The sequence below is a fragment of the Cotesia glomerata genome, linkage group LG1, assembly GCF_020080835.1.
Source record: "Cotesia glomerata isolate CgM1 linkage group LG1, MPM_Cglom_v2.3, whole genome shotgun sequence".
NCBI classification, from domain to species: Eukaryota; Metazoa; Arthropoda; class Insecta; order Hymenoptera; family Braconidae; genus Cotesia; species Cotesia glomerata.
This window is the reverse complement of record NC_058158.1, coordinates 4651018-4674337: the sequence shown is the minus strand read 5'-3', so window position 1 is coordinate 4674337 and position 23320 is coordinate 4651018. Positions and strand designations below refer to the sequence as shown.

General features: G+C 31.3%; 2 protein-coding genes across 8 annotated transcripts in view; one reads left to right on the top strand and one right to left on the bottom strand.

Annotated features, from left to right (window-relative positions):
* The window catches only part of LOC123275242, a 48335-nt gene extending 25350 nt beyond the window's left edge, over positions 1 to 22985 (top strand). For 2 of the 7 annotated variants that reach the window (XM_044743223.1, XM_044743224.1), the window contains exons 2-19: positions 10120 to 10250; positions 11645 to 11820; positions 12032 to 12163; positions 12272 to 12421; positions 12678 to 12866; positions 13026 to 13106; positions 13568 to 13790; positions 13933 to 13968; positions 14350 to 14481; positions 14599 to 14781; positions 14865 to 15272; positions 15426 to 15630; positions 16574 to 16653; positions 16744 to 18734; positions 19350 to 19493; positions 19580 to 19726; positions 19840 to 20171; positions 21593 to 22984. In XM_044743223.1, coding sequence (XP_044599158.1) covers positions 10130 to 10250; positions 11645 to 11820; positions 12032 to 12163; positions 12272 to 12421; positions 12678 to 12866; positions 13026 to 13106; positions 13568 to 13790; positions 13933 to 13968; positions 14350 to 14481; positions 14599 to 14781; positions 14865 to 15272; positions 15426 to 15630; positions 16574 to 16653; positions 16744 to 18734; positions 19350 to 19493; positions 19580 to 19726; positions 19840 to 20171; positions 21593 to 22301 — 5439 coding nt within the window. In that variant the 5' untranslated portion in view covers positions 10120 to 10129 and the 3' untranslated portion in view covers positions 22302 to 22984. Of the gene's footprint in view, positions 1 to 5679; positions 6023 to 9913; positions 10024 to 10119; positions 10251 to 11644; positions 11821 to 12031; positions 12164 to 12271; positions 12422 to 12677; positions 12867 to 13025; positions 13107 to 13567; positions 13791 to 13932; positions 13969 to 14349; positions 14482 to 14598; positions 14782 to 14864; positions 15273 to 15425; positions 15631 to 16573; positions 16654 to 16743; positions 18735 to 19349; positions 19494 to 19579; positions 19727 to 19839; positions 20172 to 21592 lie in introns of those variants that run through there. The other 5 variants (XM_044743218.1, XM_044743225.1, XM_044743220.1 and 2 more) reach the window with 5 other exon arrangements.
* Positions 58 to 2784, bottom strand: LOC123275244. Its single transcript, XM_044743227.1, has 5 exons — positions 2187 to 2784; positions 2002 to 2094; positions 1653 to 1920; positions 1305 to 1511; positions 58 to 888 (listed from the first exon to the last, which is right to left on the bottom strand). Exons 1-5 carry the CDS (start codon positions 2576 to 2578, stop codon positions 100 to 102), a joined length of 1749 nt encoding a protein of 582 aa, XP_044599162.1. The 5' UTR covers positions 2579 to 2784; the 3' UTR covers positions 58 to 99.
* Positions 22986 to 23320: the final 335 nt, after the last annotated feature.

The window sequence follows — 23320 nt, the reverse complement described above, 5'->3', positions numbered from 1 at the left end:
AATTAATTAAATAAACGTCAACTAAGAGTTTTCATTTTATTTTTATTGTGCAACAGATTATTACAGTCTATACAATATTTAAAATTACATTTATTTAATTTATGATTTAGCATGTTTTCTATTTCTGACCTGTTCATTTGTTTTTCCAGAAGAACTTACGTGTCTTCTTCTTAACCCATTGCCCATTTCTCCTTTTATATATTTTTTGTTTGCTGAATTCCTGAGCGCAAAGAGAGCTTGTTTTTGATTTTTTTTCACCTTCCTCACAATCCAAGGATGATTGCCAAAACGCCTTAACCCATCATAAGCTGGATGGTACTGCCCGTATCTATTAATGATCGACTGATTTTGCGCTCTGACAATAATCGGAATGTCACCATTTCTGAAAACAGATAGAGGCTTAAAAACATCCTGATTCCCCACAGAATTCAAACATTCGGGAGAGTTATCGCGACATTTAGCAACAGGGGGCTGTAACGTTTGTTGAATATTGTCGTTGGTAATAGCTTGTTTACTCCATCTATTCGGATCTTGGTTGGCATGCGACCAATTGTCTATAAACTCGCGATTTGTTACTTGGCGCACATTATGACTTGCCGTTGGCCCATTTGTCATAACTCGAGAACCTTTCGGACAGTTTCCTTTTTCTTTGCAGCCCACAGATATGTAAAAATTGAAGATACAGTTTCCACATCCACGTGGATTTGTCGCATTATCATTAGCAGTAGGAGCTCCAGTTATTCTGTTTGGTACACTTTGCTTATTCTCATGCGGCTTGTTCCAATCATTCAGGACATCGCTTATCCAATTTGTGTTGTAGAACAGATCCGTGTAATACCACTTACCGTCTTTTTGACGATCATCGCAAGAAATTGCTACAACTGCTGTCTGTAAATAAAAGAAGTTCAATAACCCGTTAAAAATTTTTTCATATCACCATATATGAAATTTAAAAAATTGTTCATTATAATTTTTCAATTTTTTTTTCTACACAGAAAAAAAAATTTACTTGAATCAATAATTTTAAAGAACTTCATCTTCTTGATTTGAGTAGAAAAATTCTTAAACTAAGAAATTTTTTGGTTTAAGTATATTTTATTTGGTTCAAGAATTTTTCGTCTTAATTCAAGACAATGAAACTTTTCAAAATTATTTTCTTAGTACAAAAATTTTTCTTTCGATTCAATTTAATTTTTTTTCTGTGTATAGAATTGTATACGTCAGTTAATATGTTTTATTAAACAAAAATTTTTTCAATACTTGATTAAGGCAAAATTCTAGGCTAAGATTTACCAAAAATTTACCTGGTTACGATTCACCATAACAGCCGCACCAGTTTGGGCACATTCACTAGTACCGTCACTAGATCTTTTTACTAATTTTTTCACATTGCTATTAATATCAATCAATCCCGTATGATTTGGATTTATAAATTTGTTTTCATTTATTGATCGACGTTTTCTATAATTTATGGGTATTTGTGGAGCTTGAATTTGATGAATCACGAGTTCCTAAAATTTTTAAATTTTCATTCTTATAAATAATAAAATTGAATTGAGAAAAAATTTATAAATAAATAAACTTGTTTCATCAGATAAGTTTAAAAGTAACGACAACAGTTATGAATGTGAGAATTGAATATGCAAACTTACGTGTCTAGTCTTCGTATAAACAGCAAGTACACAATTTTCTTCAGTACAAATGTGTGTCATAGGTTCTGTTGGTAAATAGATTTTGTTATAATTAACTGTTGAAATTCTACAAGCTAAACTCAAAATTGCAATATTATGTTTCATATGATCTGGACTGTAAGGATTGGTATTATGTTCCGGATGAATTTTGTACTCAGCAACTCTTATTACTTGGACGGAGGTTCTTAGTGGCGCAATTACCACCGCCAGTGGAGCACGAATATTGTGCCTTAAAAATATAAAATAAAACCCACATTTAACAATAATAAATATATTTTTAAGAATTAAATTATAGTATTTTAGTAAATACTTTATATGCATGGCCTCGTGCAAACATGAAGCCGTTGTCAGTATGCGATTGCGATGCAAAATAGACCCAGCACACATTAAAAAACGGCGACGACTGCCGAGAAAAATAAAAATAAATACATTGCTGTATTCAGAGTTTTATAAATACAATATAATAATAATTATTATTATTATTATCATACTTACGATCTCATTTTTCCTTCAGAACAAGCCGCCTCGGCGTCTTCATCCTTAACAACAACCGCCTGAATACCCAATAAATCTTCCTTAATGTCACCCATCTTCATCATCCAATAATTAATGACAATTGGCTTATCTGTTTGATTCTCGACAGTCGCATTATCAGTAACAACTTCTGTTGTCGGCGTATCTTCCGTGGCGGGTGTTTCTCCTATTAATTCGCGATGAGGAATAGGATCAACGGTTTGCGTAATAGTTACATTTATTCCATTTATCATAATCATAATGACTATTGCTAATGGAACGCAAAACGGATTTACTTTTTCACGGGTATTTTCTCTTAATATAAACATTTTATTGTATTTATTTACACTTAGAACAAGAAAGAGTACGACCATGTAGTCGGTAATGAACTGTGCATTAAAAAATTGCTTTTTTCCTGTTAGTTTATTTAATCAGAATTATTAGTAAACCGCTTGAAGTTATTGAGATGTATTACGTCCATGCCGGAGATTTTGCGATACGGTATAATATAAATTAATTATTCAATCTGAGTCGTGATTTTTTCCATCCATCATCATCATACTATTATTATTATCAGTATAAACAGTTATTTACATGCATAGAAATTTTTTGTATATATTAATGTGTATAGTATAAAAACAAAATGAAGAAAAAAATTTTTTTTTTATTTTTTGTTCATTTTTAACTTTTAATAATTAATGTAAGATCTCATAATTTTTTAAGAACAATTTTTAGTCTAAACTTTTATTTTCGATAAAAAAATCTCGACTAAAAATTTTGTTTTTTCTAAATTTAATAAAGTTAAAAATAAAATAACTTATGAATAATTTTTCTCAATTCGTTCAGTACAACGGCAATTTATTTACTATCAGACAATAGAATCCAAATTTATGGTATTTATTCTAGTGTAAAAATCTCGAAATTAATAACGGCTTAGTCGGAAAAATTTTTGATTCTACCAAAAAAATTTTATTAAACTTAAAATCAGTTAATCGCCTTACTGACTAGCTAGCACAACTCGCTGGAAAACTAAGTACCTGCTATATCATATTTAACAACGCAACCGTTCACTTTATTGCCGGTTCATTAATTATTGCTTATTCGCTAACTCAAAAATTAAAAACTGATTAAAATGCCATTTATTAAGTTATTCAACAATCTTTACAACATTGGTTCAATAAATTGTCAAAGTATTCAATAAAAAAAAAAATAAGTTTTGCCCTGAAAACTTCATAATAATTATTAAGACCAAATACTACTCTTAATTAAAAAAATAATTATCTATTTTGTTTTCCACCGATAGTATTTGTTTATTCAATACGGCTCTTAAACCCGCCGAGATCTAAAACCACTCACTAGCAGACTTACTTCCTGAAACTCTCAAAAATATCTCTAACGAAACAGACTAAAATAAAAACTCATTCTAGATTCGTATTCAGCTCTTCATGAATCATCCTTTAAGACTACTCTTTTTATTCACCTACAACCATAAATGTATAATAATAATAATAACAAAAATATACAAAATACATAATATGTTTTGAGCTCTCATTTTAGTTAACAAATTTAAAAAGTTCAACCCCTCTCGTTCAATTCCTCTCTCTTTTTTTAAAATCAGCTGTACCGTTGGGAATAAATCGGCGTAGCTCTGTCTTAACATTTATAGTTATATTTTATATATCATGGGAACACTTGCAAACGGTGTATCGTGTGCGACCCACGCATTAACAAGAGACAGCACCAACGAGACACGTAAAAAGAGAGAAGCTAATATATATAATGATATAAGAGAGGGAGAGTGTAGCCTGTAGCTGAGAAAGACTCTTTAGCCATGTCGTGTCTGATCAGTTGGTTCCTGACGTTGAATATAAACGTGCGTGCGAATTCGTTAACCATCACTAAAATAATACGCTAAAAATAGTTTACTCCTTTAAAATAAAAGCTCATTTTGTGGATTGGAAAAACGATAAAATAATTATGATGTTATTTTTATCAAAAACAAATTACTTATTTTCTTCCGTAATTACAGTGTAAATATTGACAGTGAGTGTTAGAATGTTCGCTACCACAGACTCATTCATCTATCCGGCAGGTTTTTTGAAAAAGTGATAGTTAGTAACATATTTACTATCAATCACAGTCACCGGTTGTTAATAATATCCATGACAGCATAAATGACGTTACGATACCCAGCGAAGACGTGTAATTTTTATTGAAACACTCCCCCATACTCATACCCAACATCACAACGAGACATAATTTATAATTAACGTCAATATCATGCAACTTTTAACAACTTGATCGGAATAAAATGAGGATACCGTCATTCCTTTAACGAATAATTAAATCTTTTAATGTCAAGTTTATTTATTACTCGAACAAACTTTTATTACCTTCGTTAATTTAATCATTTTTTTTTTTCGGCTAAATTTCATCCTTTCAATCATTTTGTTTCTACATTGCAATTAATTAATTGTTAGTTGGTGTTTTTTTCCCTTCTACAAAACAGATTCAATTATTTTTATATTTATCGCAAAGATACTCAGGTCACGACGTGATCGTCAGACCGCGAAGTTCAACATCCACGCGGTACTGTAATCTCCTTTTCTTTTTATACTTTTTGAGGAATTACGTATCGTACTGTACAATATACAGTGTATAGTTGACTTTAAACAACTTAAGTGGCGCCCACACGTCTCGAGATATCTTCGCTTCCTCATTTTTTTTTTTTTTTTATTTTTCGAAAATTATATTGTCAATAGTTAAACTGGAACTTAAAATTTTTCTACGATAATTTTAAATTATTTACCGCCTAAATTATTTAAAATAAATAAATAGTGTGTGGGAATAAAGAGATATTTTAATAAAAATAAAGTTTGATCCTTGAATCTATAATTAAATAAACACCTACTGATTTTTTCCGAATAAGTCTCCGGTCTGTAGAGAGAAGAGTTTCACCTGTTACTAAATATTATAGTCTGTAATTATAGATCTTGATGGTATCGTTGGTTAAGATTAAGAAAACAAAAAAAAATTTAGAATAACCTCATTATATTTATTATATTCTCGGTTGTTAAATCTGTCATTCGGTATTTTATTATAGCGACTAGCGGCTTAACTAATAACTTATAACTTACAACTTATAAGTAGCGGCCTCTTTGCTTTTCAAAAATATATATTATATTACATTTTATATCACTTCGATACCCACGTACTACACCGGAAATAAAATTTATCGTTTAAAACTAAATAAAAGGTTCAGAGCTGTTTCGGAGAAAAAGCAGGTCATCTAAAATGAAGGAGGCGAAAAGATAAATATGACTAATAAAAAAGTACGAAATAAGAATCAGAGAGCACGAACACAATAAATATATATTGCAAATTGAAGAATTATAATAATAATGAAATAATTAGTGAATTAATTAACCAATAAAGTGAAATGTGTGTTACAAAAATAAAATGTTGAGTCTTGTAGAACGTAAAACAAGTGGGTTGTCATGGCCAGCGGCTACTCATCCCAATTATTTGAACTTAAATAATAATAGCAGTAATATTAACAATAACAAAAAGGAGGAATACGGAGAAAAGACAGTAACGTCCAGGTCGGAGCCTTGCGGCGATAATATGATATTGAGAAGATCGTCGTCATCGGGACAAGAAACGCCGGCTAAGAAGAAACCAGTGGGACATCGATCCTCCTATTGGCAACGCAATAGCAAAGGCTTACTCTGCGCACTCGGACAATTTGGTTGCGGTAATTCTCACTACAGTCCGGATACTATTGGAACTTGGAAATATCATCGTGTTACACGCACTAGGTGACGTAGAGTCTTATATTGGTAATAAAACACTTTTGAGATCAGTTGTGGGTCTTCTGGATTTATTTTAATTAATTAAAAAAAATTTATAGTTATTTTTTGTAAATTTAATAAAATATTAAAATTAATTTCTTAAAGTAAAAATTCATAATTTTCATGACATACAAAGTTCATTTTTTTTTTTTTAATAATAAAAGTTTTTAAAAGCATACGAATTTTTTATTAAAATTATTTCTCGTAATTGGAATATCTAATTATGTAATAATTAAACTGGCGCCAGGGATCGAATCCAGGCCTTCCGCGTAAAAGTTCTGTGACCTTTACTTATTGTCATAACCCACTTTTCTCGAGTAATTAAAATAATTTTAATAAATAAAGTAAAACATTTGAATTATTATTTTTAAAAGTTGCGAAATTTTTCGGAATTAAAAAAAAAAATTTTTTTTTTTAATTTAATTAATTGATTTAATAATTTCTTCGACTTTTACCAAAAAGATTACCTAAAGTAATTATACTAAGCTTTAATTGAAGTGGAGAAAAGAAAATTAATTAAATTCACGTGTGAAAATAAATAAATAAAAAAAATTGCTAATTGAAAATATGATTTGTTTGAAGCATGATAAATGTGTAGTCAATTATCAAAGTTAATTATTATAAACAAAATTTTAAACGTAGTGAGAACTGACTTGTGAATTTTTAAAATGAATGAATTATAATAAATTTATTTATATAAGATAAGTTGAATTTATAATTGCATATTGGGTGAAAAAGACGTAATTATTATCGCAATAAGCAGACGATGTAAAAGTGCAATAGAGAAAGTATTAGGGAAAGGTAAAAAGCGTAGGCGAAGGTGCAGGTGCGTGGCATGTACAGCCGATGAAGGCTCAGGGCCGTTTGACGCTCGATACGAATATCAGTTTTATGAGTATATCTAATCGAATCTCCGTTAGATATATTGTACATTGTAAACGAAATGACATTTAATTTATTTTGTTTTGTTCTTGATTTTTAATAATCGCAAATTCAAAATGAGATCGAGTATTTTTATTTAAAACTTTTACTTAAATTTGTTCGTAATAACTAAAAGTGATTATCTTAATAATTAGTTCTTCTTGTACATTTATTTTTATGGAAATTAATTTTGAGTGAGTGAAAAAGTGTTTAAACTTTGAGTTTAATTAAAAAATAATAAAAGTTTCAAATTACCCGGGAGCGGTGGGAACTTTTCATTGATTCAACACAAATTAATTGATTGTTAATTGTCTTCGATACAATACACATGGCTGCGTGTTTCCAATGGTAATTCATCGCTTTGCGTTAATTAAGTTCAATTTTATGTTTACTTTACTCTAACAGTTCTATTTAATTTTATAGCGTGTAAAATAGCAAGAAATTCATCGAGTTTGTGAATTTATGTTTTTACGGATACACATAATATATAAATTAAATATTTAAGTGTGAAATATTTTTCACAGTTTCAATTTGAAAAAATAAAATTGCCGTTACTACATACCGAGAGCTTTTTTTTTATTTAGACAAAAAAAAACCTAATGGTCTTACGCTATTTGTCACATTCTTCAAATTGAAAAAAATAATCTACAGTTACCTTTATTAGTCGAGGAGAAAAGTGTACCGCAAGATTGAGAAATTACAACTTGAACGCATTTAAAGATTATATTTACTGCCGCCGTAAAATATTTTTATTTATTTTTTCTTTTCATCTGGAAAACATTAAAATTAATATATGTGGGTTAGATAGAATAAAATCCTTCAACTTAAACTTGACTTAATTTAAAATCAAGAGCTGCAATTTACATGTTAAAACTAATCAATAAATAATTAATATTTACTTTCTATTAAAGAGAATTTCTAATTGCTTTAAAACTTTATGAATAAGTCACAACAAAATTTACTGATATAAAATTTTATCTGTTACCAAATTCTGTCAAAAATTCGAAAGAAAATTTTCTTAAATTTAAATTAAGACACTAATCTACTTTGAGTGCTTAAAAATTTTTTTTTGTGAATTTTTTATAAAATTACTAGTAAAAATACTGATGGAGAATTTTTTGAAATAGAAATAGAGAATTTTTAATATAAAAAAAAAAAAATTATAAAAGTAACAATAGAGTAGTAAAAGGAGACAATACCTGCATTTTTTTATTGCTTTTTGAAAAAAAAATAGTGAAAATCAGAATTTTTAAAATAATTTAATTTCAATTGGTCAATATAGGTCTACAAAATATAAAAAAGACTCGATAAAAAAATTTAATTATAAAACCCATCAAAATAAAAGAAAAATAAAAAAAGTGTAAAATGAACCTCCGAGCATACCTTTACAATATTTACGTACTAGTTAATTAAACTTTGTTGGTATAATAAAAAATAGATGATGTCCAAACAACTCGAATAAATCAATACGGAAATTAGCCGACTATATATTACACAAATATGCAGAGCTATTGCATTATTGTAGTCGCTGGCAATTGGCTGTGCCAGTGACCGTGGATTTGCGGTTGATAAACGTGGGGATAGGAGAATGCTACGCAATCACAAGGCTCTTTAGCCTTAATGTCTCTCGGTCTCCATGAAGTGCATAAGAACAGAAGCAGGAGCAATAGAGTATCGTATATCGTACATCGTATGTCAGTATAAATATAAATATAAATACTCTGAGCACAGGATAAGACATATAGTAAAGTACTATAGGTATACACACAGTGTAACTGAAAGCAGCAAGCGATGCGTGTATCGCGGAAACGCCCGAGGATCCGGTGTGTGGTTGCCTGCCCCGAAGGTGGTGTCTTGCACACATCACGAACCAGAATGATGTGCCCTCCTGGGTGGACTCTTAACCCCATCTACGGAAGTACTATACAGAGAGTTCCCTTGGCATTTATGTGTCGTGGACACGCGATGCTATTTCCCCAGCACAGCCTTGCATACTTACTCTATTCACTCGTACCCGGCATAATATAACTTTTAGCATAAACTCTGCACCGAGTTAACTTAAACTCTTAGCTCTTACCTCTTCTAAACTTATTCTATTCTATATATGCCCGGTATTATATTACATTATATGTATTATTGTATTATATCTACTGGAGCTATTCGCAGTTAAGTTCGCGAGTCACTGTTATATGTGTGATATGTTCTTTCACTCACCACTGACATCCTTTAACGCCCACTAATGTTCTGAGGAAAAATAACAGAATAAAATAATAAAATAACCAGAGAGAGACTACTCGTCGTGTTTCGTGCCCCTCTTACAGAAAATTTCTCAGTGCAGCCGTGCGTATCGAAAGGCGCGAGGGCTGAAAAAAATAAAAAATAAAAATGGGTCGCGTATTAAACTTACTCGGTACACCTCAATACATTCTATATATTTATATTACTTACATTTTACATTATACTTTATACTGTACTACAAGTTAAGCTTTATAACTACTTTATAGATATATATATATGACTGCTGTGTGCTACACAACACAGCTCATCCAACCGCAAATTCTTTATGCCGAGATTATGTCTCATTAACATTGTAGGTGAATTGAATTAATTCAATTTAAAATACTGCTCTGTTTAAAATACTTATGACACATTTATAGCAACACGTCTACCTACTTTTAATTACACCTGCTGGATAACTTTTTTTTTCTTTTACAGCCATCAGCTAATTCTAAGTAAAAATATTCTCGGGCTACTTAGTTTTATTTTTATTTATATATATATTTTTTGCCGAATAGACTGTATATGAATAGAAGCAAAAATGGATCAGTAATGATTTTCAGTGATGAGTAAATGTAGAGCTTTAGTGAGAAAATGTTGAATTAAATAAATATATTCTATTTCACGAATGGAGTCACGCATCGTGACGTTTTCCCATGACAATTTTCAGTGCGAATGTCAGTCAGAGCTTATGAAAAATTTTATTTAAGAGTTGAGGAAAATTCCCATGAATTAGACCATCATTTTATTTGTTTTATATTTGGTAAAAGGTTATATATTGTTTATTATTAAATTATTATTATTGCAGTTTTTAATTTAACACTAATTTGTAATTTAATTAATGAATAATTTATTTATTGTTACAGCCATGAGGGAATGAGCGCTGGAGGTGATGGAGCTGGAGGCATCCAGAGTGGAAGTGGTGGAAGAAACACTCCACCACATGGCTCACCTACGCCTATGGATAAAGCCACCTTGAAAGTTCATCTACCAAATGGTGATTTCAATTATGATTAATTATGTGTTTATTTATTTAATTACCCAGACCAAAGAAATATTACTTTTATGGTCTAGTGAATAAAATTCTAATAAGCGACTTCTCTCTGAAATTGAGATGTCAATTGTAGTTTTCGTTTTTGATGAGACGGCGTTTTAACGTAGATAAAAATTACGCAATAATTTCCGTTGAGTATTTTTTTATATTAAAAATTCGATGAATATGTTTCGTTCAGTATAGAAAAATTTGCATTGAATTTCGGCATGAATCCAATATAACGTGTTTAAATGAGATTTATTTACATTTATTCTCACGAGGGATTTTTATATATATTTTAATATTTCCTATTTTATTTAAATTGTTTTTCTTTAATTGATCGGTTTCTTATTATGTAAATAAAGGTGAAGTAATCTGATCGTTCATAAATCGATACATAAATTTTTTCACGGTAACGTTTTGTAACCTTGTAGGACTAAATCTACTTATCAGAGTATAATATAATTTTAATAATGTAAAAAAAAGTTTATGAGAGTTTTTTTTATATATTTTGAGAAAATAATGTCGTGATACTGAATTTATAATAGAACAAATATTGATAGGGCAGATATAAAGCTTACAATTCCTCCCAAATCCGAGTTAAATAAACATTAGTAACCTGCAGTCGCACACGTGACTGGAGATAGTCTTGTCTAAGTCTATTTGAGTCTTCAGCTTCTGATAAGAAACCGTAAAATCCGAGTTTTGGTTCTCTAAAAACTTTGAAAATGCATTGAGTTGATCTAAGCCATCATTAACGATTGTAATTTTCACGAGATTATCTCCAATAACATTTCTCTTATCTCAATAATTTGTAAAATGTAATTTGGCGGAATATGTTTGGAACAAAAATAAAAACTAGTTTGATTTAAAAAAAATTTTCAAAGAAAAAATATTTTAATTTAAATATTCTTCAATAAAAAAATTATACTTCTATTTAAAAAAAAAAATTTGATAATTTTAATTAATTTAATAAAATGTAATGGTTAATTATTATTGGAATAATTTTATTTATATTATTATTCATAAATCAGGACTATTATTTAGTTGAAATAATCACCTAAATTATTTTTAATTGTTTAGAATCAAATTTATCTCCATTAGCAATTAAACCAATCATTACAAATATCTATTACCAATAACGATCAATCAGCTAATAGAAACATTACAATAGTACGATTGTCGGGTCTGCTATTTTCATAACCATCAGATAACGATATATTTCAATAACAAAACAATCAATATTCTGAATAATCGACATTTCCTCGAAATAACAACAAAATTACCGACCATTAGCTTGAAATGTTTATATACAAACAACTTTCTTATTTCAATAAAAAATAACGACTTTTATACAGGTGGTTTTAATGTCGTTAAATTTGGAGACGCAATCGACGTAAAAGGGATAATATCCCTAGTAACGAGTCGTTTGGCCGTAGGTAATAGACATTACAAAAGTTTATACGCAATGAGGCTTCATCATCCGGGCTCTGGCGAGAGTTATTGGCTGCATCAAGACACCACCATGTATCAAGTGAGTAATAACCGCTAAGTACTTGGCGTTATTTCACTTAATAAATAAACGGTCTCTCTTATTATTTTTATTTCATTTTATTTATTACATTATTATAACTCCCGGCTTACAATGTCGCATCTGCTTTAAAAAACTTAAATCCCAAGATAATTTAACTAACAATACAATAAAAAAAATTATCATCATTATCATTATTATTTAATATCCGTAGGTCCAGGAGAAATACGAACGTAAACATCCACATTCCGAGTGGAGGTATGAGCTACGCGTGCGTTATTTACCGCAAAATCTAAACGACTTGTATGAAAAAGATAAAGTTACATTCTACTACTACTACGATCAGGTATTTATGAGTTATAATTACATTAATTTAAATTTAAATTTAAATTTAAATAATAATATTAAAATATAAATAAATACCAAACGATTTATTTATTGATAATTACATTAGGTGAGAAATGATTATCTCAATGCAAATCATTCGACACTGGATCAAGATGTTGCCGTCCAGCTGTGTTGCCTAGAGATACGTTATTTCTTTAAAGACATGCCGCAAGTAGCACTTGACAAGAAGAGCAACCTGGAGTACCTGGAACGAGAAGTTAGTTTATTATTTAATGCAGTCAAAGTAACTTGCCAATCAGATAAATTAAATACCACTAGTCTTAAAATTGTTAAGCTCAATACATCAAGTACTCTCATACTCTAGTCTTAATACTTACCAACTAAACTCGATGTTACCTTCTACTTCTATCCACACACTTGAAAAATATTAAAATTAACCATCACGATGTGTTGAATGTCAGATGTTTATAAATATAAATATAAATATAAATGTATGTGCTGTTTATTTACAGGTTGGATTGCACAAATTCCTTCCACGCTCGGTGTTAAACGGTGTGAAACCAAAAACATTGCGAAAGCTCATTCAGCAACACTTTAAGAAGGTCGCTGCTCTCACTGAGCTCGAGTGTATGTTTAAATTCTTTGATCTTCTACGCTCGCACTACAGATTTGATCAGGAGAGATTCATTTGTGCATTGGGGGTAAGCTAATTAAACCTGTTTTTATTTATTATTTATTATCGTTAAAGAACTGTTACCAATATTTTTATTATCATAATAATTATTGTTACTAATTTTTTTAATGATCGACTTTCAATCATTAATCAATGTTATATTAATTTTATTTATCTGATTTATCAGTCGAGCTGGTCGATACCCGTTGAACTAGTTATCGGTCCGGATCTCGGGATTTCTTATATGGCACATCGAGGCGGAACAGTGGTAATTATATTTATTTATTTATTATCTGTATTATCCTCATCAATTATCATATTATTATATTCATGTAACGCTATTTTTTATTTATATTTTTTTTGTGTGGTTAAAACGCTGATAACATTTGTAATTGAATAATAATTTTATATCATTCTGACTGATAATTATTTAAAAATTTTATGGATGTATTATTGTAAATTATTTTTTAAAAAATGAATAAAATAAATACATATGTAAAATTTATATAAAATTGCGGTATAATTTTGTACACTGATAGAAGGATCTTTTAGCATTTAAAAAGATTTCTTTGTATTCAAGAAATCATTTTTTAGTATTTAAAAAATATTTCTTAAATACAAAGAAATATTTTTTAAATATTAAGAAATGATTTCTTAAATACAAAGAAATCTTCTTAAATACTAAGAAATCCTTCTATCAGTGTCTGATATGAATTTAAAAATTTATAGCCGACAAGAATGGCAGAGTTTTCCCAAATCCAATCGATCCAGACATTGGTATCAGATTGCAAAGAGCATGCCAAGGCTTGCATAAAGCTACGTGTCGCCGGAGCATCTGAAACGCTGAGCATAACATGTTCGAGTTTAGATCAAGCGGAAAGCCTTGCGGATTTGATTGACGGTTATTGTCGAGTTGCTACGGGATCCAATACCTCGCTATGGAATAGAAAAGGTATCTACTTACATTTTTACTCTTTATATTTTATACTGTATACTACATACCCGCAGGATACACTTATTATATAAATAGAATATCAAGATATTTATGAAAATAATAAATACATAAATAAATAGAATTATTTTATCGTTTAAAGCTGCTTCTTGGAAAAATTATCCTTGTCCTTGCAAAGGTACGAGTATAAATATACAAATAAAAATCTAGAGTAGAGTAGTTTTACTAATTTTAATTATCCTACTTTAAATAGTGAAAAACATTTTAAGATAAATACCCGAGTTATCATCCGTTTCGTCTTTCATTAAATTTTCTTACAGAAAATTATCATCTGAAAGTTTTATTAATTTAAAATCTTAGAGTTTGAGCTTTTGATATTAAATTAAATTTAATTAAAGACGAACCGTTACAATTTTCTAAAAACTCAGCGCTTTTTTCCATCCTTTAATCCTCTGTGCTAAAATATATGCCAGCCATTCCGATTTAATGTTTATCATGTTAATAATTCTTTACTGCTTATAAGAATCAGGTAATAATAATATTAATTTATTTTTATTAGACGCTCATCCGCCAAAGTACCGGCACGAAGGTAATGGAAGTCCCGAAAAAAATCACGGTAAAACGGGGACTATTTTGTCTGAAGATTATGCGGAAATTGTTGATGAAGAAGGGGATTATTCGACACCTGCTGGTTAGTTTTATTTACTAGCTATTTTTCTTTTAATTATTATTCACAGTATGTCGGCATTTAGCTTACGCAACTAATAGCAATAACAACAACTCATAATAAATAAATCGATTATTTCAGCTCGTGACTATGAAATCGTAAGGAATCAAGTGGAGCTCGGTGAAATAATAGGTGAAGGCCAGTTCGGTAACGTTCATAAAGGTTCCTATAAAGGTAGAGATGGTCACACGGTCGCAGTCGCGGTTAAAACCTGTAAAGTCGACGCGGATCTCGCGACTGCTGAGAAATTTTTAGAGGAAGCTTGTAAGTATCAATGTCAAAAAAAAATTGTTTTAATCTTTTATTTAGAAAGTTTTTATTTACGTAAAAAATAAAATGTGTTACAGATATAATGCAGCAGTTCGAGCATCCGTACATTATAAGGCTGATTGGTGTTTGCTCAGAGGCGCCGATCTGGCTGGTGATGGAGTTAGCGAGGCTCGGTGAAATGCGAGCGTACTTGCAAAATAACAAGCACCGGCTGGATCTCGCGACACTTTTACTTTACACCTTTCAATTGAGCACAGCGCTTTCCTATCTCGAGAGCAAAAAATTCGTCCACCGAGATATTGCAGCCCGAAATGTTCTGGTCTCCTCGCATTCTTGCGTTAAACTTGCTGATTTTGGGCTCAGTCGGTGGGTTGAGGATCAGAGCTACTACATTGCTAGTAAATGTAAATTGCCGATCAAATGGATGGCGCCTGAGAGCATTAATTTCCGACGTTTCACCACCTCCTCTGATGTATGGATGTTTGGTTAGTGTTCTATTGTTTATTGTTACTTAATATTACTCATTCATCATCATCATCATCATCTGTCATTAGTTGTTAGATATTAGTTATTATGTTAGTAGTTAGTAATTATTCTAAAAGTAAATACTGTTTAATTGTTTAATTATTTAATTATAGGTGTTTGCATGTGGGAAATATTGATGTTGGGAGTAAAACCATTTCAAGGCGTAAAAAATAATGAAGTGATTCGTAAGCTTGAGAATGGTGAGCGCCTTGCACTTCCTGATCGCTGTCCTCCGCGGTTATATTCACTGATGTCACAATGCTGGAGTTATGAACCGAGTAAACGGCCGACTTTCAAGGACATTAGAGAAAACTTACAGTATGTTTTATTTTTAATAATCATAGAGTGTTATTATAAGAATAATAATAGTGATAATTGTTTGATTTTCTGGGTTTTTATTTTTAAATCTTTTATCAGCATACTGCATTATATTATGAATGAAAAAAATTTGGTACTATGATTTTTTTTAATTATAATGTAGAAAGTTTGGGTACTTTTGAAATAATTTTTAAAAAATTTATTGCTATAATAAAGTAAAAGACCCCAGTAGTGGCACCTTTAACCCCTATTAGTGGCACTTTTTCTTTCAATGAAAAAATGTTCTACTTGGAATAAAAATTAAAAATTTTTTTGATTTAAAGGTCTTAAAGATTAGAAGTAATATATTCATTATTGAAATTAATGATTTCATTAATAGAATAAGTACAAAAATTAAAGAAAGTGTCAGTAATGGGGTCCCTGCCACTAATGGGGTTTTTTACTCTAATATCAATTATCAATATTTTAATGGAAAATATAATAGAACAAACTATTCAAAATTATTTTAAAAACTTAACACAAAAAATTGACTATCACCAAAAAATTTTGAATCAAGACCATAATTTTCAAGAGTTATATCTTCTTGAATAAATAAAAAAATTCTTGAATTTTTTTAATTAGATTTTATCAGTACTCCAAAAACTTATAATAAATTAATTATCGCTGAAAATCATATGAAACCTTTAAAAGGCATCAATTCAGGTCAAGACCTTCCTAATATTATTAAATTAAATTTTTATAAACCCATTTTGTCATACAAATACTCTTGAGACATTATTTTCTTTATTATCTCAATTATATAGAAGATTATCATGAATAATTGACAATAAGACTATCATGAAGCATGAATAATTTAACTCAAATAAATATTAACGAACACCAGATATTATCACAAGTTATTACTGTATATTATCTAACAATACTAACGAATATTAAATTGCAGTGAAATTTTATTGGAAGAACGACATCAGCAGCAAGAAACGATGAAACGTGAAAACCGGCGAGTTCAAGCAATGTCATGGGGTACATATAATTACTTATCAATTATCATACTTGTAATTTAAAATATACAACGACGAGACTAATTATTTAAAAATTTCTTCTTTTATTTAGGAGCAGATGAAGTGCCACCACCAAAGCCGTCCCGACAGCCGCAATCGTCAGAGCAAGTGCCAACAACGGTAGCGCCGGTGTCAACGTACATCGTCGCCCAGAGCCCGGAGGTGCTGGCCCAGCTGCTGAAGGACAATCAAGCTCGGGGGGTATGTCCCTCTGTGTACACGACGCCTGCCTCTGCCTTCAATACGCTTGCGGTTCAATTTCAAGACGATCAGCAAGTTCTCACTACCGCTACTGTCACAGACTTGCCTTTCTTCGATCCCCCGAACCCCCTCTCCTCGGACTCTGCCCCAAGTAACATTAGTTACAGCAATGAATGTCCCCCTACTTCGTCTATCGCAACTACTCACAATGACTCTAATAATTCTGATGCTAATTTAGATTCTCTAGACTCTACTGATACCATGTCATCTATTATATCTAATCTCAGCGTGACAGACTCTATTCAAACACAATCTCCCGCTGTAAATCGTAAACAATCACTCGTACAAATCCAATCCCAAGTACAACAGCCCCAACAACAACAACAACAACAACAACAACAACAACAAGCGCAACGTAAGATTAAAGAGATGCAAAATTTGTACGCGGTTAGCTCTAAAGTTGTTGCCGGTACCGCAATAACCGGCGATTTGTACTCGCCAGTCCAAAAGTTTAACGTTTCTGCGGCGATACCAGTGCCCACGGTGACCACCGTCGGCGAAATTTACGCCCCGGTGACCAATTTCACCCAAAGCTCCGCGATAATCGGTAATTTTAGCCAAACATCGAGTATCAGTAGCAGTTACAGTGACAATAACACAGACATACTCAACAATTCCGGGCCCAATAGCTTGTCAAGTGTCTCGAGTCACCACCAAGTATCGCCCAGTATTATGTCCTCGTCTATTTCTCAGCATGCAGCGCAAAATTCACCTGTCAATTTTCCCAGTCAGTTTGTTAAGTGTTCAGCAGCTGCCGCGCTGTGCTCTCAAAACGCGGTCGTGGTATCTATGGCGATGCAAGGTGCTTGTCAAAGCTCACCTGCGATCTCCTCCTTGTCATCAAACTTTATTATTAATAACAACAAAAATAATGTTATCGCTGGTGGTAGTAGTGTTGGTGCTGGTGTTGGTGGTATTGGTGGTGGTAGTGTTGGTGCTGGTGGCGGACAAATTGTCAACTCGTCTTTACCCGTATCGGAATGCCTCTACGGGCCTGTTTTGAAATTCCGCGCGCAAGCCCAAAGTTGCGCAGAGACAAAAACCGCGGCATCTGTCGCTGCTTTACCTTACGCGCAAAATTCAACCGCGCGTGTCTACAGCCCGACACCTTGTGTCGCCCAGAATTATCAACAGCAATTGCATCACCATGTCCCGGTTCCGAGTTATCAACAGCAACATCAGCAGCAGCAGCAGTTTTCTGTTAATTATGGGCAAAACAATCAGCTTCAAGGAGTCCAGTATGTCGGCAATGTTAATCAACAGCAGCAGCAGCAACCTGGAATTATGCATGCTCAAATAAACGGCGTACCCCCTATTTACACTGTCCACGCTACACCTGCGATTGCTGGCGGACAGCAGCCTTTCGATCACCAGCAGATTATTATTCAGAATCCTAATTACAGCCAGAGTGTAGCTAATCAGCAACAGTACTCAGCTATTGTTCACGGATCTCATCCGCAATTTGCAGTATCGATGCAGCCGCAGTATTCATCATCGCCTATTAAGCATGCGCCTATTAGCAACGCTGCTACGGATTACATGGTAGCCCAAAATTTAACGCAAGCGACGATAAATAATCCCGCTGTAATGGCGCGGTCAAATGCAGGCCCCCAAGTGGCTACCGGGCTCGCTAAAATAACGACATTCGTTAACCCAAACCAAGAAGAACAGCTGGTCAGCTCTATTGACGGGACACTGTCCAGCTCATTGATTTCTTCGGCTGTCAGCGACAGCACCATGTCATCCAGCGGGTCAATTTTGGAAGACGCCCAGCAAGATCAGGTTTGGCAATGCCCTCCCCTGACACTACGAATAACAGCATCTGTTTAGATTTATTTGTTGTTTATTTTTTATAATATTAATAATAATAATAATAATATTTATTTATTATTGGTTTCTTGGTTGAATTATTATTTTTAATAATGCACCACCATTTTAGTCCGATATTTTGCGCATTAACGCACGTGCTGATTTTAATCCGCGATTTTTATTATTTCAGGTATTCTTTTTTGTCACTAGTAGTTTTTATTTTTATTTATCCTCTATTATTTATTTATTTATTTATTTATCTGATATGAAGATTTTTGGGCATGGTGAATGTATTTGCTGTTTGGTCTGCATGCACAACGTATTTTGTGCTCTATTTATTTTATTTAAGTTTTTATTTTATTTATTATGCATCTCTTTAATCTTGGCATCGCAATTATTATTTTTTCTCGCTGTAAATATTTCATAGGATTGGATAAAAAGGCAATTCCTAACCCTACACCACCCACAACATATTAATCACTCTTATTTATTTATTTCATTAATCAATCATTTATTTATTTTATTAATTAAGTAGTGGTGGTCATTTGATAAAATTTTATTGACGTATTTTTCTGTGATTAATTTCAGAGAAATGCTCAGTCACAATTATTCGATAGTATAACGGATAATATTCACAACAGTATTGATGAAGAACAGAAATTGTTGGAACAGCGGCTTTTTGAGCAGCAAAGACAATCAGAGGAAGACAGCAGATGGCTTGCAAGAGAAGAAGTATGTTTGTTATTTGTTTTATTTCTTCAGAATAATTGTCAATATAAAATAATAAAATAATTAAAATTGTCTGGTTTTTATATCAGAAGCGTTTGTCTATTGCTACAAGCGGTGATGAAAGCGCTAGCCCACCTATCCCACGTTCAATGACTCAATCTCCTAGTCATGATCATAGTGCTAATACCAGTTCGTTTGGTTCCGACAAAAGTAGTGATAAAATTATTATTGTTAAGGTAAATAGACATTTATTTGTTATTTTTTTTTTTTTTTTTTTTTTTTTTTTTTTTTTTATTGAATTATCGGGATAAAATTGTATTTAAGTGGAAAATACTTTTTTTTTTTAAAGAAAATGGAGCCAACTCCTACAGCCGACTTGGACAGATCGAATGATAAAGTTTACGACTGCACCACGAATGTCGTACGTGCTGTGATGTCATTATCACAAGGCGTTCAACAAAGTAAAGCCGATCAGTATTTAGAATTAGTGAGACGAGTTGGAGTTGAACTGAGAGCGCTACTTTCATCGGTAGATGCTCTTGTAGACGTGCTACCCGCCACTGCACATCGTCAAGTTGAAATGGCTCACAAAGTTTTGAGCAAAGACATGGCTGATCTCGTTACTGCTATGAAATTAGCGCAAAATTATAGTTCTACAACTCTAGACGCTGAATATCGAAAGTACGTTTATCTCGACGTATAATTTTTTATTAATCTTATCAGTATGAATATACATTAGTAAATTATCTTATTACTAGTAGTATAGTAAACATTAATTAAATTTTACTTTTTAAAATTTATCTTAAAATTTACTTTTTTATATTAACAACTTTAAAAATTAATGAAAAAGTTTTAGAAAAAAAAAAGTTGTAACTACGAAAATATTTATATAAGTTATTGAATATTTTTATAAAATTAACAGTTCGAAGAATTCAATTTTATTTTTATTTATTTTTAAAGTACACAGCCTAGTTATTTTTATCTTAGAATAAATCTTTTATCTTTTTGCTTTGACATTCAATTAATCGAATAATTCGTTTAAAATATAAATTAAAAAAATTTTTAATCGAGAAATAAAAAACGGATCAATATTATCATTAGATAGAATTTTACAGATTATAATATTTACTTAAAAATGATTAATCAAAGATTTCCTTTAAAATTTTAACATGGGCTGTAAAATATTATAAAAATTCTATTTTTCAAAAAAAAAAAAAAAAAAAAAATACAAAGTTGTGAAATTTTATGAATATATTCATCTTAGAACACGGGTATTAATCATTAAACTTTTTTAATCAGATAAATTAACAAAAATTGATAGATTTTAATCTTTTTAAAAAATATTATCGATCAATTAATGATCTTAAATAAATTTCCTACACGGAGAGAAAAGAATAGAACTTATTCCCGTTGTGCGACTTTTGTCACACGGCCGTGCCGATGCTAAAATACCACGGCAGTTGCGCGGAATCCACTTTTCAACATTAAATAAAAATAATTGTTTTTCAAGCTAGAGTTCCGGGAGTCGAGACTTTTTTTCAGAAATTTCATCCTCTTTAAGTATCTTCTTCCCGATTTTCGATATCACCAATAGTTATTGAGTTATTTACGAAAAACTGAGATTTTTTATTTTGGTTATGTTTTTTGTTAATAACAAATTGAAATTTTCATCAAAAAAGTAAAAAAAACCACAACATTATTTTCAGAATTTAATTCCGCATCGAATGAGTGATTGTTCATATTTCTATCACAATTTTTAAGATTTTTATTAGCAAATTTACACAGAGTTCTCACAAAAATTTTCGTTACTACGTAGCATGGTAATGGTTATCATTCTAGATAGGAATAAGTTCTATTCTTTTCTCTCCGTGTAATTGTTAATAAGGTAAAAGCCCCAATATATGATCATGTACCAGTATATGATCACTCCATGTATTTGTATATCTATACTCACAAATATAGGTATACAAATACATGGAGTGATCATATACTGGTACATGATCATATATTGGGGCTTTTACCTTAAATAGTTTTTAAAAAATAAAATTATTTCACAAGTATAAAAACACAATTTATCAACTTTTCTTTATATATATTTACAGAGGAATGCTATCAGCAGCTCATATATTAGCGATGGACGCAAAAAACCTTCTCGACGTGATAGACTCAATCCGGATCCGTTATCCATACGTAGATAATCAGATCTGTGAGCGACAGCAGGAGACGATAAGTAACTCACGTCAATCGACGCCAGAGCATCAGCATCTGAATAATCAGCATCAGAATCGAATAATACGTTCAAGCCAGTCAGGCGAGCAGTTACTACTGAGACGTAGTCAATCAACAGAAAGATCCGACACACCGTCATTCCGTCAGAGTCAAAGTGGTGATGTGTTGCACCGGCTTGGGCAATCGGTTGACCGTTCACTGCCTGGAACACCATCCGCAACAGGAGTTAATGACATTACCACAAACCCGATGTCTAGTCTCGAAAGACGGCACCGTATGGTGACTAATAGCCTCGAGAGAAATTCAACAGCAGCCAGGAAACAAATTACGACAAATAGTTTAGAGCGTAAACGACCTTCGATGCCGACAATGTCCGCGTCCATCTGCACCGGGTCCTCCTCACCGCACAATTCCGTAAGTTTGCCACCCATTCCCGTACCAGTTCCTGTCTCTTGCAATGTTGTCCAAACTACTGCGCCTATCATTCATCCCAATCAAATGATCACTATGGACATCAGTCAATCCGCTAAGTTCACAAATAACACCAATGATTTGACCGCGACTCAAGTCAACGACAGCTAACAATTCAAAAATTTTGTACTCCAAAATATTCAATCATAATTTTATTAATTTATAATTCACTCGGTTTGTCCTCTCGGAAATGATACCATTTATATATTGCATCCCGTGTAAAAATCATCTGATATCAGGATGAGGTTTATTATGAATATCATAATGAATTTCATATTTTGACACAAATATGAGATTCATATAAAATCCACGTCAATATACATTTGAAACCCGTAATAAGTAAAATACTTATGGGAATAAACATTTTTTTTTAAATAAAATAACAATTTACAATTTGATGGAAATATTTATTCGATGTTTATTTAAATTTTCACAACGTTTCGTCGGTTTCCCGACTTCCTCGGGTGCTAGAACAATTAAATACAAAATACTTTACAATAATATTCTTATAATTACATTACAAAATATTATCATAACTTTGTATAACTTGGACAGTATAAACTCAACTCAAAAATTAAATTTATGACTAAGTTTAAGAATACAACAAAACGCATACCTCAATTATTAAACATCAATTATTAAAATCGTGTTAAATAAATCAAGGCAGGCTAACAACCTGCCTTGAGTCGGGAAACCGACGAAACGTTGTGAAAATTTAAATGAACATCGAATAAATATTTCCATCAAACTGTGAATTGTTATTTTATTGATTAATTATCGATATGAACAACAAGACAATGAATTTTTTTTAAATAGATTAGTAAAATTTTCATTTTTTCTGTTAATCAGAGGAAATATATAATAATTGAGAGAAACAATATTTTTATCATACACTATACTGTTGAACTACTTTATTGTCTTCCTTGATTTTCTTAAAAGAATATTTAGAAAAGCACTAACTATCTTGGTTTAAAATAATTTTTGACTGAAAAAATTCTTTCGTCTTAAGATAATTATTTTTTATTTTGAAAAAAATTTTAATCCTGAAAATTTATTTAATTCAATTAATTTACATTATTTTCTGTATATAGTGATAACTCAATAATTTTATATCACGATTTAAAAAGGCT

What these genes read in the sequence shown, in the direction of transcription:
- LOC123275244 (XM_044743227.1), bottom strand. Translation starts at nt 2,578, where the DNA reads ATGGTCGTACTCTTTCTTGTTCTAAGTGTAAATAAATACAATAAAATG. An exon ending in TTTATACGAAGACTAGACAC is followed by an intron (nt 1,512 to 1,652) that starts GTAAGTTTGCAT and finishes TAAAAATTTTAG; the next exon opens with GAACTCGTGATTCATCAAAT. An exon ending in TTATGGTGAATCGTAACCAG is followed by an intron (nt 889 to 1,304) that starts GTAAATTTTTGG and finishes TTTTATTTACAG; the next exon opens with ACAGCAGTTGTAGCAATTTC.